This window comes from Lolium rigidum, chromosome 7 (assembly GCF_022539505.1).
Source record: "Lolium rigidum isolate FL_2022 chromosome 7, APGP_CSIRO_Lrig_0.1, whole genome shotgun sequence".
Lineage (NCBI taxonomy): Eukaryota > Viridiplantae > Streptophyta > Magnoliopsida > Poales > Poaceae > Lolium > Lolium rigidum.
The window spans coordinates 189530922-189545784 of NC_061514.1; the positions used below are offsets into that span (position 1 = coordinate 189530922).

At 43.0% G+C, this 14863-nt stretch overlaps 2 protein-coding genes across 2 annotated transcripts; both read right to left on the reverse strand.

Annotated features, from left to right (window-relative positions):
- Positions 1–4138: 4138 nt before the first annotated feature.
- On the reverse strand, positions 4139–6993 carry LOC124672397 (uncharacterized oxidoreductase At1g06690, chloroplastic-like). The gene is made up of 10 exons (XM_047208633.1): positions 6762–6993; positions 6175–6266; positions 6016–6053; positions 5765–5926; positions 5661–5683; positions 5470–5541; positions 5205–5372; positions 4928–5010; positions 4755–4817; positions 4139–4478 (listed from the first exon to the last, which is right to left on the reverse strand). Exons 1-10 carry the CDS (start codon positions 6991–6993, stop codon positions 4293–4295), a joined length of 1119 nt encoding a protein of 372 aa, XP_047064589.1. The 3' UTR covers positions 4139–4292.
- A 2319-nt stretch (positions 6994–9312) lies between these two features.
- LOC124673986 (uncharacterized oxidoreductase At1g06690, chloroplastic-like) lies at positions 9313–12068 on the reverse strand (the record flags this gene model as incomplete). The annotated part of the gene is given in 10 exon segments (XM_047210028.1): positions 9313–9714; positions 9862–9924; positions 10030–10112; positions 10203–10370; positions 10449–10520; positions 10613–10635; positions 10741–10902; positions 11027–11064; positions 11156–11247; positions 11833–12068. Coding segments are annotated over 10 exon segments (1119 nt in total). The 3' UTR covers positions 9313–9531.
- Between the last annotated feature and the right edge of the window lie 2795 nt (positions 12069–14863).

Sequence of the window (14863 nt, forward strand, 5' to 3'; positions counted from 1 at the left end):
AATGTTTATGATTGTTGATCTTATCATGTGTGAGTAGTCCTCACGGAATGAGGGTTGGGGCCTACCCTGGAAACATCATGTGCATCTAATTCTACATGGGTGTTGTACGCAATTTTCATTTTATGATTTGTATGATTGTATCTGTATCTGCTACCTCAATCTAGGAATTGTCAGGCACCCAAGACCTTGATGATTGATAAAGCTAATGATGTGAGATTATTGGTAATATGTTGCTTCTAGCAAAACCCAGTGAAAGTAGGGGGAGTACGGTGGTAGTTTGAGATCCATTAGGGAATAACGATGGTGTCATTAATCTTAATGCTTTGGTCCATGGATCACTTAATAATCCTTCATAACCAGCTCAACTGGAGTGAATAGATTGGAAAATAGTTTGTAGATAACGAGCTCAATTGGAGTCTATAGTAAATAAGGACGCATCGCTCCCAAGAATCTAATCTGAATTGAATTAAGTACAATCATGCTTATTATTATTTATATTTTATCTATAACATGTATGCACTGTTGTATGTAAATCCTTAGCCTTGGCCTATGTCCATCCGTTGATTCACAAACCCCGAGTAAACTCGAAGGTCCGGTGAGACGAATATTCTACAAGTTAACAAGACCTTGCTTGAGTAAATCACCACATCAATCGCTTTCTAAGGATCAATATAAACCTAGATCTTCTAGAAAAAATAACTATACTACATCTGGTATTTTAGATCGAAGGTATCAATTAGCAAATTAGTTCTTGCCACGTGGGAAATGAAGAATCAATATTGTTCTAGTCAGATGGGTGGAATGCTGACTCCTTTGATAGTTCTTACCCCATGTTTATCTAATTTATCGAAGACAAGCTTTGTTCTGTTAAAAAAGGAAACTCCGGCGTCAACTCCATGGAATGACTCCAGTGGATCTGGAAAAGTAAATGCATGTCAAAACACAAGTTCTTTGTTGGCTTATTCTTCGTGCTAGAATCAACACAAGGGACTCTTGTGTCTCACCTCTTTTTTGAGTGCATCTTCAATACAAGAATATGGTCTTACTTACAAATATCCCGAGAGTTGGGCCGGGATCTGGCCTTGAGATGCTGCAACGAGAAAATAAACTGTTCACAAGTCCTTGTTTTGTTGAAATAGTAATCCTGATTTGTTGGAATATATGAAAACATCAGAATCACAATATTTTCAAAGGGATACAGTCTTCCTTCCGAGCTTGGAAATCTTGTTTTGCTCGTCTCAAGATACCACCGCTTAGGGTGAAGAAATGTGCACTCGACAATTTTTCATCATGGATTGACAACCTCTTCTAATTGTAGGGTAGTTTTCTTTTCTTTGTAAATAGCTTTTATGAACCTTTTGAAGTTTTCATAAAGCTTTTTGGAGGCTCTCTACAATAGGAAGTTCAAAAAAAAAATCAAATGGCCAAATTCCCATTATGTGTTGCAGGTGTACATAATATGGCGTTGGAGCACACACAATGGTTTGTTGTTGTTGTTGTTGAGAGAAACGTACAGTGTAGTCACCGTGACGTGTATGCTGGATCAACGATAATGCGGAAAATAATTCTATGAGACCTAGTTCATAAATTCATCTTCATGAATCAACTTCAAAAATTGACACGGGTTATAAAAACAAAACAAAATGATTTAATTGCTTATTTTTAGATCTAAACTATTATATATACCTCGTGTTATTTGCTGGAGTTGATCTACAGGGAAAAATTTATACTACGCAGAAACCGGTTTTCATAAAATTTATTTCCCCATATGCACGTTGCAGAGTCCAAGTGGCCGCACATTCATTGGTCCTTGCAACTTGCGGATCAGACATCTGCGTGAGCGAAGGCCTAGGCGGTTTTGGTGTCATCCAAAGGGCTGCACAAACTTTTCGTGGATGGATGGGAACACACGTGCGTCACCGCCTACTCGCGCGCATCGACGGCACACGTTGATTTTTGTGCTCATAGTCTCATACCCACGAAGAATTTCTTACCTCAAACAATGCAAATCTTTGTTGGCATGACGATGTGTTTTTGTGTTGAAAAAGCTGGCACGATTTTGGAATAAACTTCAAGATTGATTTACACGAGTTCATTAGAGAAGTCATAGTACTCCACATGCAATATCGCATTAACATTTACATGTGAAATGACATGTCAGTAAGACACATGTTACTAATCTACAGTGTTGTCTTGAGAAGTGTGATATTATGATAACATTGCTGTGTAAACCTAAGGAGTTGGAGGGCTTGGGGGTCCTCAACACCAAATTCATGAACATTGACTTAATGGTGAACTGGATTTGGAAACTCTACCAGGGCGCGGAGGGTATGTGAGCAGACCTCATCAGGGCTAATACCTGTGGAGCAAAGATCTATATGCGGGCGAGGTCCCTACCCATGGCTCTTAATTTTGGAACGTTATACAAAAGGTTAAATGGCATTGCAAACTTGGGTCCAAACATAAGGTTCATAGTGTGAGGAGAACCTATTTCTGGATGGAGTGGTGGTCGGGAACAGGCCCACTCCGTGCTAGATTCCCCAGACTGTTCAGTTGCTGCGAAACGCCATTCATTACGGTCTTTGGGGCTAGGGTACTGGAGGGAGGGAGAGCCAGTGGAGTGACGTATGCGGTTCCGACACCAGTTTAGCTTGGTGGAAGCTATGGAGTGGGATAATCTCTGCAGGGAAGTACATGCACTTCCCAACGAGCTGGCTGACGATGATGTGTCATGGGCATTAGAGTCCTCTGGCGTTTCTTCCACCAGCTCAATATACGCCCCCCCCTGTCGCAAGAGGCGGTGATTATGTCATTCGGGGAGGTATGACATACCTGATTTCCACCTAAGATAAAGGTATTTCTCGGGAAACTTATCTGTGGTCGGCTGCCCTCCGTGGAGCAGCTGTTCAAGAGACAGGGGCCTTCAACGGTCTCTGTTCCTTGTGCGGTGCCTAGGAGGACTGCAACCATATCTTCTTCACTTGTCCCACCGCTAGACTGATGTGGCCTAGGGTGAGGGATCTTCTCTCGTGCGACTAGAACCCAGGGGCCGGGGAGTTCATCGTGCCCGCTCAGGGTTTGGCAAACCCACTCCGTAGGCTAGTGTGGTATACCTTTGCGGCCCAATGTTGGACTATTTGGAACACGCGAAATAAGCTAGCTATAGAAGGAAAGATGATTGGTAATCTTGTTCATGTCTTCTATCAAATGTCAATACATATGCAGTGCTGGAGGGTTCTGGTCAGACGGAAGGACGGGGAGCTTCTGGACTTGCTGGTGGGCGACGTCAGGAGACTGTACACGCGGACGCGGTCAAAGCACACGTGATGGCGGAGCTTTGACATCTATCTATCTATCTATCTATCTATTTAGTCAAGGTGCCATGTGTGTGAGTCTGGCCCTCTCAGTATGTGTCGTATGGGATATGTTTGAGTTCGAAACTATGTGCTTGTGTGGGTGACGAATGATGTACTCGATACGCTATTGATGCCATGTGAGGCTTTATATATACAGCCGGGCCATGAGGCCTTCTGTTTTTTAAAATGTTATGGTAACATAGCGAGTTACCACCTTACTTTTTTTTTCATTTATTAGCATGCTATGTTACCAAAATTTCTTGGTGTGTGATGTTACCAGCTATGTTACTAACACTATATATGAGCGTAATGTACACCATCTTTTTCTGATTTAGTCTACATCCTACAAAAAAAATCAGATGAACTAGTACTACAAAGTAATGATATCCAATAGAACAGTAGGCTTCCTTTTCTATATCGTTGCTGATTACAATGCTAAAATATAGACTACTTAGAATAAATTTTAAACCTAAAATGTAGAGAATTTCAAAACAGTAGGGCTGCTTTGTTTTCTACGTCGTTGTTGATTACAATGCTAAAATATAGATTACTTAGAACAAATTTTAAACCTAAAATGTAGAGAATTTCAGAACAGATGGAGTAGCTAGTAACGCAATGCCACATATATATTTATGTGAACATGTCATTAGATCGAAGTTATACTTTTGAAAAGATGGAGGTTATACTTTTTGGTAAACTAAAATCGCACCTCTCTTAACTTAATTAGGCATATAGGAAAATCTCAGTTGACGAGCTTGTTTCCTACAGGATCGACGAGCGTGGATATGTACATATACTTTGATTCCTTGCTAAAAACGTCTTACTTTTTTTTTACATGTCGACCTCATTTCTCACAAAATTACAACTCCTATGTCAAGATGACTGTATTTTTGTATCACGAGGGTTTCCCCACTAACAAACTAGCTGCAGATTTATTTACAGCTTCTCGACCGGGAACCCCATGACGGGCTTGACCTCGCGCGCCAGGGACCGTAGCTCTTCCACCTCCTGATCCGTCAGGCTCCACCCGAGTGCGCCGGCAAACTCACTTGCCTGCTCTGCATTCTTCGCCCCCGGGATCGGCACCACGTTGCCCTGGCAAATCAGCCAGTTCAGAACCACCTGAAAGAACAAACCACAGGAACAACAACATTTTTTGCTCAGTCATCATGCATGGTAAGAAATGATACATCAGCTGTTAAACTTCAGAAAATGTTTTTAGTTCATGCGTGCGTTAGGACGATTGCATCTGGATAACCTACAAGATGCCTAGTTGGGCAGCTTCACAAGAATCAGCTGACACATATCGATATTATTTCATCTCAGGTGGATTGGCACAATTAGACTTGGTATTTGAGGAGAAATATTGTATAATTAAGCATGTAAAGAATACAGCACCTGAGTTGAGGTCTTGTCATAGCTTCCTCCAATCTCCTTAATCTTGTTAATAAGTGGCTGGAGCTGTGTTATGTCATGAGAAGATCTTCAGTGAGCATAGTAGTATCAGAAATGAAAGGAATAGTTCAAGGCTAAGATGCAGCAAACTTATAATAATTGTTCCACTTTGCAACCTTGGACAGGAAATCAGAAGTGTATATCCGTCCACGAGGCCCAGTTGGAGGATTAGCTGGTGTATATTTTCCTGTCAAAGCACCTGGAAAAAAAAAGGATTGAAAAGACTTGCATTGTGTTTCAAAATATAGCTTATACATATAAAACACAGACCAAGATTTTGATAAACTATATAAGAAGTAATCACACAATTGCACAAGTCCTGAAGCTAGCTGAGCTGACCACTAATTATAGTCAAACAACAAAGGTATCAGGAAAACAAAAGACTAAGTATACCTTGGGCTATTGGGGAATATGCAATCAAAGTAATACCAAGCTCATCACAAGTTGCCTTCACCCCATTTTCCTCAGGGTTCCTGTAAATCAGACTGTAATTTACTTGGTTTGAAGCAAGTGGAACTCCCCTGTCCTTGAGGCGCTTGTAAGCATCACGCAGACGTTTCTCTGGTAATGGATGTGATTCAGCTTAGTTTTACGAAAAATACAAGCAACTAACATAACATGTTCCATCAAAAGAGAAATAGAATTGGATTTTACAAACCGCTGTAGTTTGAGACTCCAACGGATTTTACAAGACCTTGCTCATAAGCATCAGCAAGGCCGTCAAGGTAACCTGGATCATGTAAGGACCAAGAAAAATGAGTTTACTGCACTGCAGTCGGTTTAAGAAATTGAACTTCCATAAAAGCATATTTAATATTGACGATAGGTATAAATCTTTTTGATGGATACCTTCGTTTCCCCATATCCCTGGCCTGAAAAGAAATGAAAAGAATAGTTTCAGCAATCTAAAAAGAGTTGAATATAACATTAAAGCCATATACTGATGATCTAACCAATGGAGTTGGTATGACTCGACGGAGGAGACGCCAAGGCGGGAAAGTGAGCTCTTGAGTGCAGAAAGAACACTTCCCCGGCCTAACCTCCATGGAAGAGCTGCAAACTTTGTTGCAATGGCCACCTCAACCACTTCTTTTTGTTGCCGTTCCTTCATAAACCTGACGGGAATAAGGGGGAACTTGTAACAGACGCAATGGAGACTTAATTATCAAAATATGGGAATGGTGTATAATGATGCATGACGTACCTTCCTAGCAAGCTTTCTGAGTTTATCGCTCCTGACACCTAAGTGACATCAAAATCAGAAAGTTATCAAGCTTGCCCTGAAATGATCTTGAGAATGAGCAATAAAGCATGAGCCTTTTTTGCAAAAAATCAATACAGCCAGAACTATATCAATCCTTACCCCTGCACCATATACTTCTGCAGTGTCAAAGAAGGTTATTCCACTATCGATGCTCGCATCGAATGCTCCTTTAGCTGCCTTTAGTTTCCTATCTGCAAAATTCAGAGAGCGCTCGTTCATGTTAGCTGTGAAATGAGTGGCACGTAGCAGTAATTAGATATCAGTGTGCATATACAACTCAAGAACAATGCGAAATTGGCTCACATTGCAGATTTAAACAGATGATTTTTACATGATTTAAACAGATGTTTTTGTTATTTCTTCAGTTTGCTGGTTACTGTTCTTGGTGAGAAGTGCCCACAAAGTTTTTACAAGCAATGCACCAAGCACCTCACAGGCATATGCATGGGAAGTATGACCGCAATTTCAGCCCCCTCAATGCCAACAACAAGCATACATCAGGGGAATGCAACAACCAGCGTGCTGCGACTACAGAATCGACCCCAATTGAAGAGGTGCCCAGATTGTTTCACCCAAAGAAGATGGGCCAGTTGTTGAACTGTAGGTGGATCGGCAAGAAGAGAAGAGCACCGAATTTGATTGAGAAGAAGGCTATCTATATCTGGATACCGCGCGGTGGCACGTACCGTCCCACTGGAAGTCGTTCCAGTACGTGGTGTCGCCCCAGGACCAGGCCCCGATGCCGAGCTTGGTGACCGCCACGCCGGACCCGCCCAGCACCGTCTTGCTGCCGTCCTCCACCGCGGCGCCATCGGACGCCACCGCGCGTGGCGGCAGGAACGCCGCGGCGCGCCGTCGCGGGCCGAGCAGGGGGAGGCAGCCGCAGCAGCCCGCGCCGCCGGCGACCTGCAGGGCCATGCCGGGCGGAAGGGAGTGTGAGGTGGGAGCGCTTGTGGCGTGGTAAGTGGGCGGCGGTGTTGTTGGCGAGTGGCAGCGAAGCGCGCGCGTTTTGTTTGGGCACGGGAAGAGCGGGGCGGGTCACGTGGATGCGCCGGTCACCGCGCGCGCGCGCGTGGGGCTCAGCCGGACGCGCACGTACTCTTGTAGTCGGCTTCAGCTTCACGGCCTTCAAGAGTTGTTCCAAGTCAAGGTTTCCAGCGCCACTCGAATCATTGGAATTCCTGATATTGTGATATTACACTCACTAGTCAAGGTGTCGACGGCTAAAACCTATGCTGATGTTTTTTTATCGGGCCTGTAGGCACAGGCCCCGGACAAGGTAGGCCGCGAAGAAAGCCGTCGGTACAGGAAAGTTTATTCTGACGATGGCCGTTGGCACAGGCTCGGTCAGGTCGGCATAGGGGTTTTCACCGTGACGACGAGGTAGCGCCCTTACATTTGTTTGCCCTCTATCCCAAGCCGTCGGCATAAGCCTAAATTTTTTTCCCTCTACACACCCACCCTGATCGCCTTTTTAAGTTTTTATTGAATGATAGAAAATAATGAAAAAATCGTTTGAGATTCTTGTATGTTAGGCAACCTAATATTAGGGGAAATTAACATATTTGAATTTTGACTTTTGTTTGCAAAAAAAGTTTATTAAAAGGTAAAATGGCATTATCTTTTGCATACGACATCGAAAAAATGTATAATATATCAAAAATGATCATGGGAAAAGATACATCCAAATTCACCGGAATTTACCCGGTTGCCAGTTTTTAGATTCTCAAAATTTCAAATGGAATTATGAAAGGAGGAAGATTTAGTTTTTGCTAGAAATTCAGAAATTTATATTTTTTTAAAAAAACTAAATTAATAATTGTATCCTACATAAAGATTATTATTACTTAACAATTGATGTTTATTTAAACAATTATTTAAAATTCGAAATAATAGAGAGTTTTGATATCACGGTGCAAGGGTTAATATGATTGATATGGTAGTATTATCAACAAGGTATCATTTCTTTCTTCGAAGCTTAATCAGAAGGAATGAAGAAATTAAACGTGCTAGGGTTGAAGTAGTGGGAGGATGGGTGACCAATTGGGAAGTTAGACCGTTAGTGTAATTTGACTTAAGTTAAGTGTAGTTAGAGTTAAAAATTGTCCATGTGAGAATTTTTTTTTGAAAAAATTCGAGCCAAGGGCCGCTAGTTCTAGACGGCAAATGGATCTATGCCGAGGCAATATTGTGCCAACGACGATGTGCCAACCGTGGCCGTCGGCATAGCCTATGCCGATGGTCAAATTGGCCTGTGCCGACGGTTTCTGGCCGTCGGCACCTTGACTGGTTCCCGTAGTGAGTTACTGGTATTTTTTTTTGGTTTGCACGAATGATTGAATTTCCAATTCCATTCACACTAGAATCCATCTAAAAGTTTTAAATTGGCTCAAACTTGTTTGACATTGAAAATTTCGTAATGATATGCATAAAATGTTTAAATTCAACCTGGTTTGGTGATTTCATGGAGAAATCACACAGTCTTCTCGTGAGAAAAAAAAAACCATGCGCTCCTATCCACCTTCACTCTCTTTCTCTCCCTTGTTCTACTCGCCTCTTCTAAACACGGAGCATCTCTAGACTCTACTCTTGTCCCAAGAACATCACATGTTCCCTCTTCCTTCCTCTTGCTCATCCCCTTCTCCACTCTTTCACATCTTCTACCATAGGAATGATGGTTTATAGAATTTCATCATCAATGTGCTACTGTAACATTATGGTGGGGCTCAAATCGGTGCCACCAACCTCAGATAGACGTCGAGACGGTTAGGAATGGCTCAAGTATCGTTGGATCTAGCTTTGATGAGGCTTTGACAAACATAGTTCATGGCCAGTGAACTTTGGTGGACGGTGGCCCCTCCATTTTTGATGATTTTTTGGGGAAATTTTATGCTGTAAAGGGTGTTTCAACATGCTCCAAGTGTGTACGATGTTCCTGATGTACTCAAATATTTTGTAGAGAGTCTGCGTGTATGCTTCAAGAGAATTTCCTCATGACATAAATGTGTTTCTGCTTTGTTGTCTGCATTGGTCAGACATGTGTGTATTTGTTTTTCATTTTGGTTTTGTTGTGGGGTTTTTAACGTTTTGCCGAATCTTATGAGGATTTGTTGCGCAAGAAGGAATTTCTATGCTGCATGTGCATATTTCAATATTGCGACAAATTAGCATGATTTCCATGGGATCACGCCTCACGGGAAGATTTCTTGCAACAATGGTGGAAATCGGACTCGGTAGTACGTAAATCTTACATGATTCAGAATTAGCAAAACCATAGAACTATAGTACACACAAATCAGTCATTTTGCCAACAATGTCAATTTAACAGAAAACTGGCTGGCACCGGCTGAAACTTGCCCGGTTTGTTTATTTCTACATCTACTTCTACTACATGGGTTGGGATAATCAATCATGCGATGCACAATGACACGTGGTACATTTCAGAGTGATGATCCATCACGACTCCTCGATGGGCATCTTGATGCCTTTGATCTCGCGCGCGAGGGTGCGCAGCTCCTCGACCTCGTCGGCGGTTAGGCTCCACCCGAGCGCGCCGGCGAACTCCATGGCCTGCCCGGCGTTCTTCGCCCCTGGGATCGGCACCACATTGCCCTGGCAGGTTAGCCAGTTCAGAGACACCTGAAACCACATCAATCCATTGAGGTCCCTTGCACACATATCTCTTGTCTATATGCAGTTTTCTTTCCGTGGTGGTTACGTATTTCAGGATCGATATTTGTTACTCAGTGATGCAAATAGAAGAATTAACTAAGCTGTCTGAAGCACCTGAGTTGGGTTTTTGCCGTAGCTCACTCCAATCTCTTTGATTCTATTCATGAGTGGTTGGAGCTGTGTACAAGACATAAGGAAAGACCATCTTCAGTGAGCAGAGTTGCAGTAAACTTCACAGACTTTTTTTTTGATGGAACATGCATATCACCCAAACTGTATCACCTTGGTGAGAAACTCGGGAGTGTATGTATTTCCTCGAGGACCCGTGGGCGGGTTCTCCGGAGTGTATTTCCCTGACAGAACACCTGTAGAATGGGGAACACAGGGATTAATTTGGAATTAAACACCTGTAGAATGATAAATAGGGAGAACATTAAGAAATACTTGATCTCAACCTTGGGCGATTGGAGAATAGGCGATGAGCGTGACGCCGAGCTCGTCGCAGGCGGCCTTGACGCCGTTCTCCTCGGGCGTCCTGTAGATGAGGCTGTAGTTCACCTGGTTAACGGCGAGCGGGACGCCCCTCTTCTTCAGCCGCGCGTGCGCGTCTCGGAGCCGTTTCTCTGATTGCAAAGTATGTACATACAGTGTTTAACCGGTTGTTATCTGAATAAGACATACGACTTGCAAGCTGATGTTACCATTGTAGTTGGAGACTCCGACAGCCTTGACGAGACCTTGGTCGTACGCGTCAGCCAGGCCATCAAGGTACCCTGAAACAGTTAACTCAATCAAGTCTCTGCATGCACCTTAGGAAAATGTCCGTGTAATCCAAGTGCTTGAATCGATATTCAATCATTCATACCTTCGTTTCCCCATAGCCCCGGCCTGAAACATCAAAACAAGTGGTCGTCAGCGAAAGTCTGAAGAATATTTTGGAGCTAGACAGATTCAGAGAAGTTAAGAAAGAAGCAGATGAGGCGAGTGACGGACCAGTGGAGCTGGTAGAGCTCGACGGAGGGGAGTCCCAGGCGTTCTAACGATTTCTTGAGCGCCGAGAGGACGCTACCGCGGCCGAACCTCCACGGGAGCGCTGCGAACTTGGTCGCCACCGTCACGTCCACTGCCCCCTGCTTCTTCCTCTCTCTGATGAAACTGCGATCAACATGCATAACAAGACAGACACATCGAACATCGATCAGTACGAAGGTGTTGATGTTGTGATTTTGACTGTTATGAACTTATGATGGACGATGTATGTGAGATTGTGAGTACGTACTCTCCCAGTAGACTTTCTGAATTCACTGCTCCCATGAGCTGAAGGGAAAAGTAAAATTTAAAGTTAAACTTTGTGCTCATCTTCAGAGTTCAGGATTGAAGAGAGCAATCAGGTATAATCAATTATTACCGCCGTGCCGTATACTTCAGCGGTGTCGAAGAAGGTCATCCCGCTGTCGACGCTGGCGTCGAACGCTGCTTTAGCCTCCTTCAGTCTCCTGTCTGCATGCCAAACTCGAAAGAATCAATTTAATTTTCTAATCCTTGTAAATGATATGTCGTTGAAGTTAGTATACTAGTATGTATGCTCGTGATGTGAAGCGGCAACTTAATTTACATCCTCGATAATTTGGTCATATTATTTAGATTTTTTACAGGTAAAGTAATTTTGAAGCTTGCATGCATACTCCGACGAAACAAACTCGTCTGACTTGACTAGTGATGTAATGAAAAAATTACTGTAGAAAAATCCAGGCCACACCTACACCTGCGGTTTCTTTCAGGTAATTGACTGGACATTGTGGATGCATGGGAAGCATGACCTGGGTTTCAGAGCGTTAATTTCGTGGTCACACTTTGTGACTGACCCTGTGAGGAAAAACAGACAGGTACAGCAAAAACAAAGTAGAATTCTTTTTAGCTGCAAAATTATCCAGAGCTCGTCATGAAAAGATGGATGAAGTGAAGCAGTTTAATTTCAGTAACGAGGACGTAGAACTCTTCAAGAACACTAGACGCAACAGTTACCACTAGTATCATGAAATGATGAGTACGTTGTTCAGGTTAATAAGTTAATTGCGTACGCACCGTCCCACTCGGAGTCGTTCCAGTAGGTGGTGTCGCCCCACGACCATGCGCCGATGCCGAGCTTGCTCACCGCCACGCTAGACTCGCCGAGCCTCACCTTCTCCTGGTCCTCCGCCACCGTCGCCGACGCCCTCGGCGGCCGCAGCACTGCCCTCCTCGCCCGCCGCCGGCCACCGTCCAACGGGCCGAAGCAGAACCCCACGCCACCGCCGGCGCCGACCTGCAACGAAGCCATGGATTCTTGGCAGCTCTGTGTTGATCTGGCTACTACACTCGATCTGCAGCTGTGCTTGTGTATACACGGGCACACTGCCCGGACGTATATATCACTCGCTGAGCTAGCGGCACCACTCGTACGTGGCGGTGGACCTCCTCGAAGCTCAGCTGATCAGCTCGGTTGCTGTGGTGGAGATTAGTCTGTTTGGCCAGGAGGAGAGGAGACGAGGAGGGACAAGGAGAGGACTTGGGCCTGGGTTGGCGCCTTGGAGGGTAGCCGCAGGAGCAATTGGCCGGTAGCTCAGATAGTTTGTGTGCGTGGCTGCCTCGGCCTCGCGCGCAGCTGTCTGTCTAGTTGGATCTACCCAGCTCTCTGTACCCAAGCTGCCACGTGAAGAACGTTGCCCCGTCGGGCAGAGGCCGCCTCCTCACACTGGTGATCGTTCTTTGTATGGAAGAATTTGGTGTTGGCATCTCCTAGTTTCACCCTGTTTTATCTTTAATCTTTGCTTCCAATAGGTTCTCTGATTCTAGAGCAGAGTGATTACATGAGATTTTAAAACATCTCTAAGATTCCATTCTTCGAGAGAGAATGTTCTCAGCTCCTCAAATTTATTCAGCAAATCGATTATAGTATTAACTTGAAAAATGAAATTATTCAAGCAAGGAAGTTTTTTCCCCCACAATTTAATACTTCTTATAATATTTTGAATTTAGTAGTTATCTTTTGACACCGTCAGTATATCCCACAAGAATATTCCAAGAAATCTCTACAATTTGTTCGAAATCACTATGTTGAAGCTAGTAATTTTCAATCTGGAAATCTTAGCTCTAGGAATATTTGTGCCAGTATAAACGACACAGGGCAAATGATATGAAGTGGAATTCACCAATGATACACGAAGGTTGATGGATAACAAACTATCCAGGAAGGGGACGTAAAGAACCAATACTGTCTCTCCAAAAATGGATATTGATGCATGTTGAACCAGGTGTATTTTGAGAGGAAGTTCAGCAAGGCCAAGATAACTAATTACATCACAAAAAAGTACAATTTCATTCGCATCACCATTTGGTTTACTTCTATGGGAGGGTTTTATCATAACGTTCAAATCTCCCAAAATTAGTCAATTAGTATCATCAGCCATATCTATGTGTGAAAACCAAGCAAGGAAAGTTGCTTTTCTGTCATAATGGCATGGACCATACACATTTGTTAGAATCCAAGATTCATTTGTAAGATTAATGCTAAATCTAACAAAGATAGAGAACTCATTTTTAAAATCCAAAACACTAGTCAAAAGAGTACCATTCCAATTTGTGATTAGGCCACCAGAGGCACCAACTGAAGGAAGATATTCAAGTTTATTAAAAAAATTGGGATTTTTTTTAAATATAATCCATATCAGATAGTTCCCTTTTTATTTCTTGGATACAAAGAATGTCACAACCAGATTCTTCAATCGTGGAAGCTAAAGCAAGACAATTTTTCTCAGAGTTGATGCCTCTCGCAAACGAGTTTTGCCCAATTCAAAAATTTCCGAATTCTATCTTTATCCAAATTCGATGATAATGCAAGCAAACCCAATCTCGTTTGCGAGGGCCAAATCTCTACTAACAACATTTGTTTCAAGAGTATGTGCATCAATAGCATATTGTATTGGGTCGCTGCACGCTTCAATAAATCTCACTATATCATCTTGAAGAACAACTCGAATTCCTCCGCCAAAATTTCCTGGACCGAAACTTGCATCTACATTAATTAGAACATAGTTCTTCTTTGGTTTGATTCAAGAGCTCTTCCTTTTCACTGAAGTTTTCCTCAACATCCTTATAATATTTTCAGCTATAACTCGGATAGACATTGCAACAATAGTAACAAGTGGTACCTTCTCATCATGTACCCCCTGCCTTCTCATCCACCAAATGTACTAAGACAAGGTTATGATTAATTAATTCTTTGACATCTCTAGTATTATTACTTGCCAAGATTTCCTCTAAGACCACACTTCTAGCTATGTTTATCTGTAAAGCATTTAGGATAGTTGATAGAAGCCCCAATTTTGTCCAGACTTCATGTTCACATTTGAAATGAACGTGTTTTATGTCTTCACGATGGATTGATGATGCATGTAAAATGCATACATGAACTTTGTACTTTATGGACATGAATTCTCATATATTTGCAACATATATGATGATAATACCATGGTTTACATTGATTTATGGGTTTACCAATGATCCCCTTTATTTGGTTTATAACTCTACAGAACAGAAAAACCTCTTTTGTGTATTTTTTCACTTGCAGACACCTACACAGCGTTAAATTAAGCTTGGATTTTGGGTACTTCATTTTTCACCAGAAGACGCAAGATGAGCTTTTGGACCAGACCTGGAGAGGCTTGAGGGCCAAAAGAGGCCAGGTGGCGCGCCCACCCTGCTAGGGCACGCCACCCCCTCTCTTTCAGTTGCGCCCAATTTGTTTGATTCTTTCGCGAACCGGCATATTTTGACCTAAAAAATACTATATATATATGATCCCCGAGGGTTCTCTGGAGGAGAGTGATACGTCCAAAACATATCTACTTTCCCGAACACTTTTGCTATTGTTTTGCCTCTAATTTGTGTATTTTGGATACAACTAACACGGACTAACGCTGTTTTCGACAGAATTGCCCCGATGTCTCGTTTTTGTGCGAAACTCAACTTTCAGGAAAATCCCGGGATTAATTCCAATGGGCCTATTTTCATAGAAGAGGGACGGAGCCGGAAGACCGGAAGGAGGGGGCCTCGAGGCGCCAACCCCATAAGGCGG

Coding starts and splice junctions, on each gene's coding strand:
- LOC124672397 (XM_047208633.1), bottom strand. CDS start 6,993: ATGGCCCTGCAGGTCGCCGGCGGCGCGGGCTGCTGCGGCTGCCTCCCC. Junction 5,684..5,764: donor GAGTCATACCAACTCCATTG/GTTAGATCATCA, acceptor ATTTCTTTTCAG/GCCAGGGATATGGGGAAACG. Junction 4,818..4,927: donor CTTCTGATTTCCTGTCCAAG/GTTGCAAAGTGG, acceptor GACATAACACAG/CTCCAGCCACTTATTAACAA.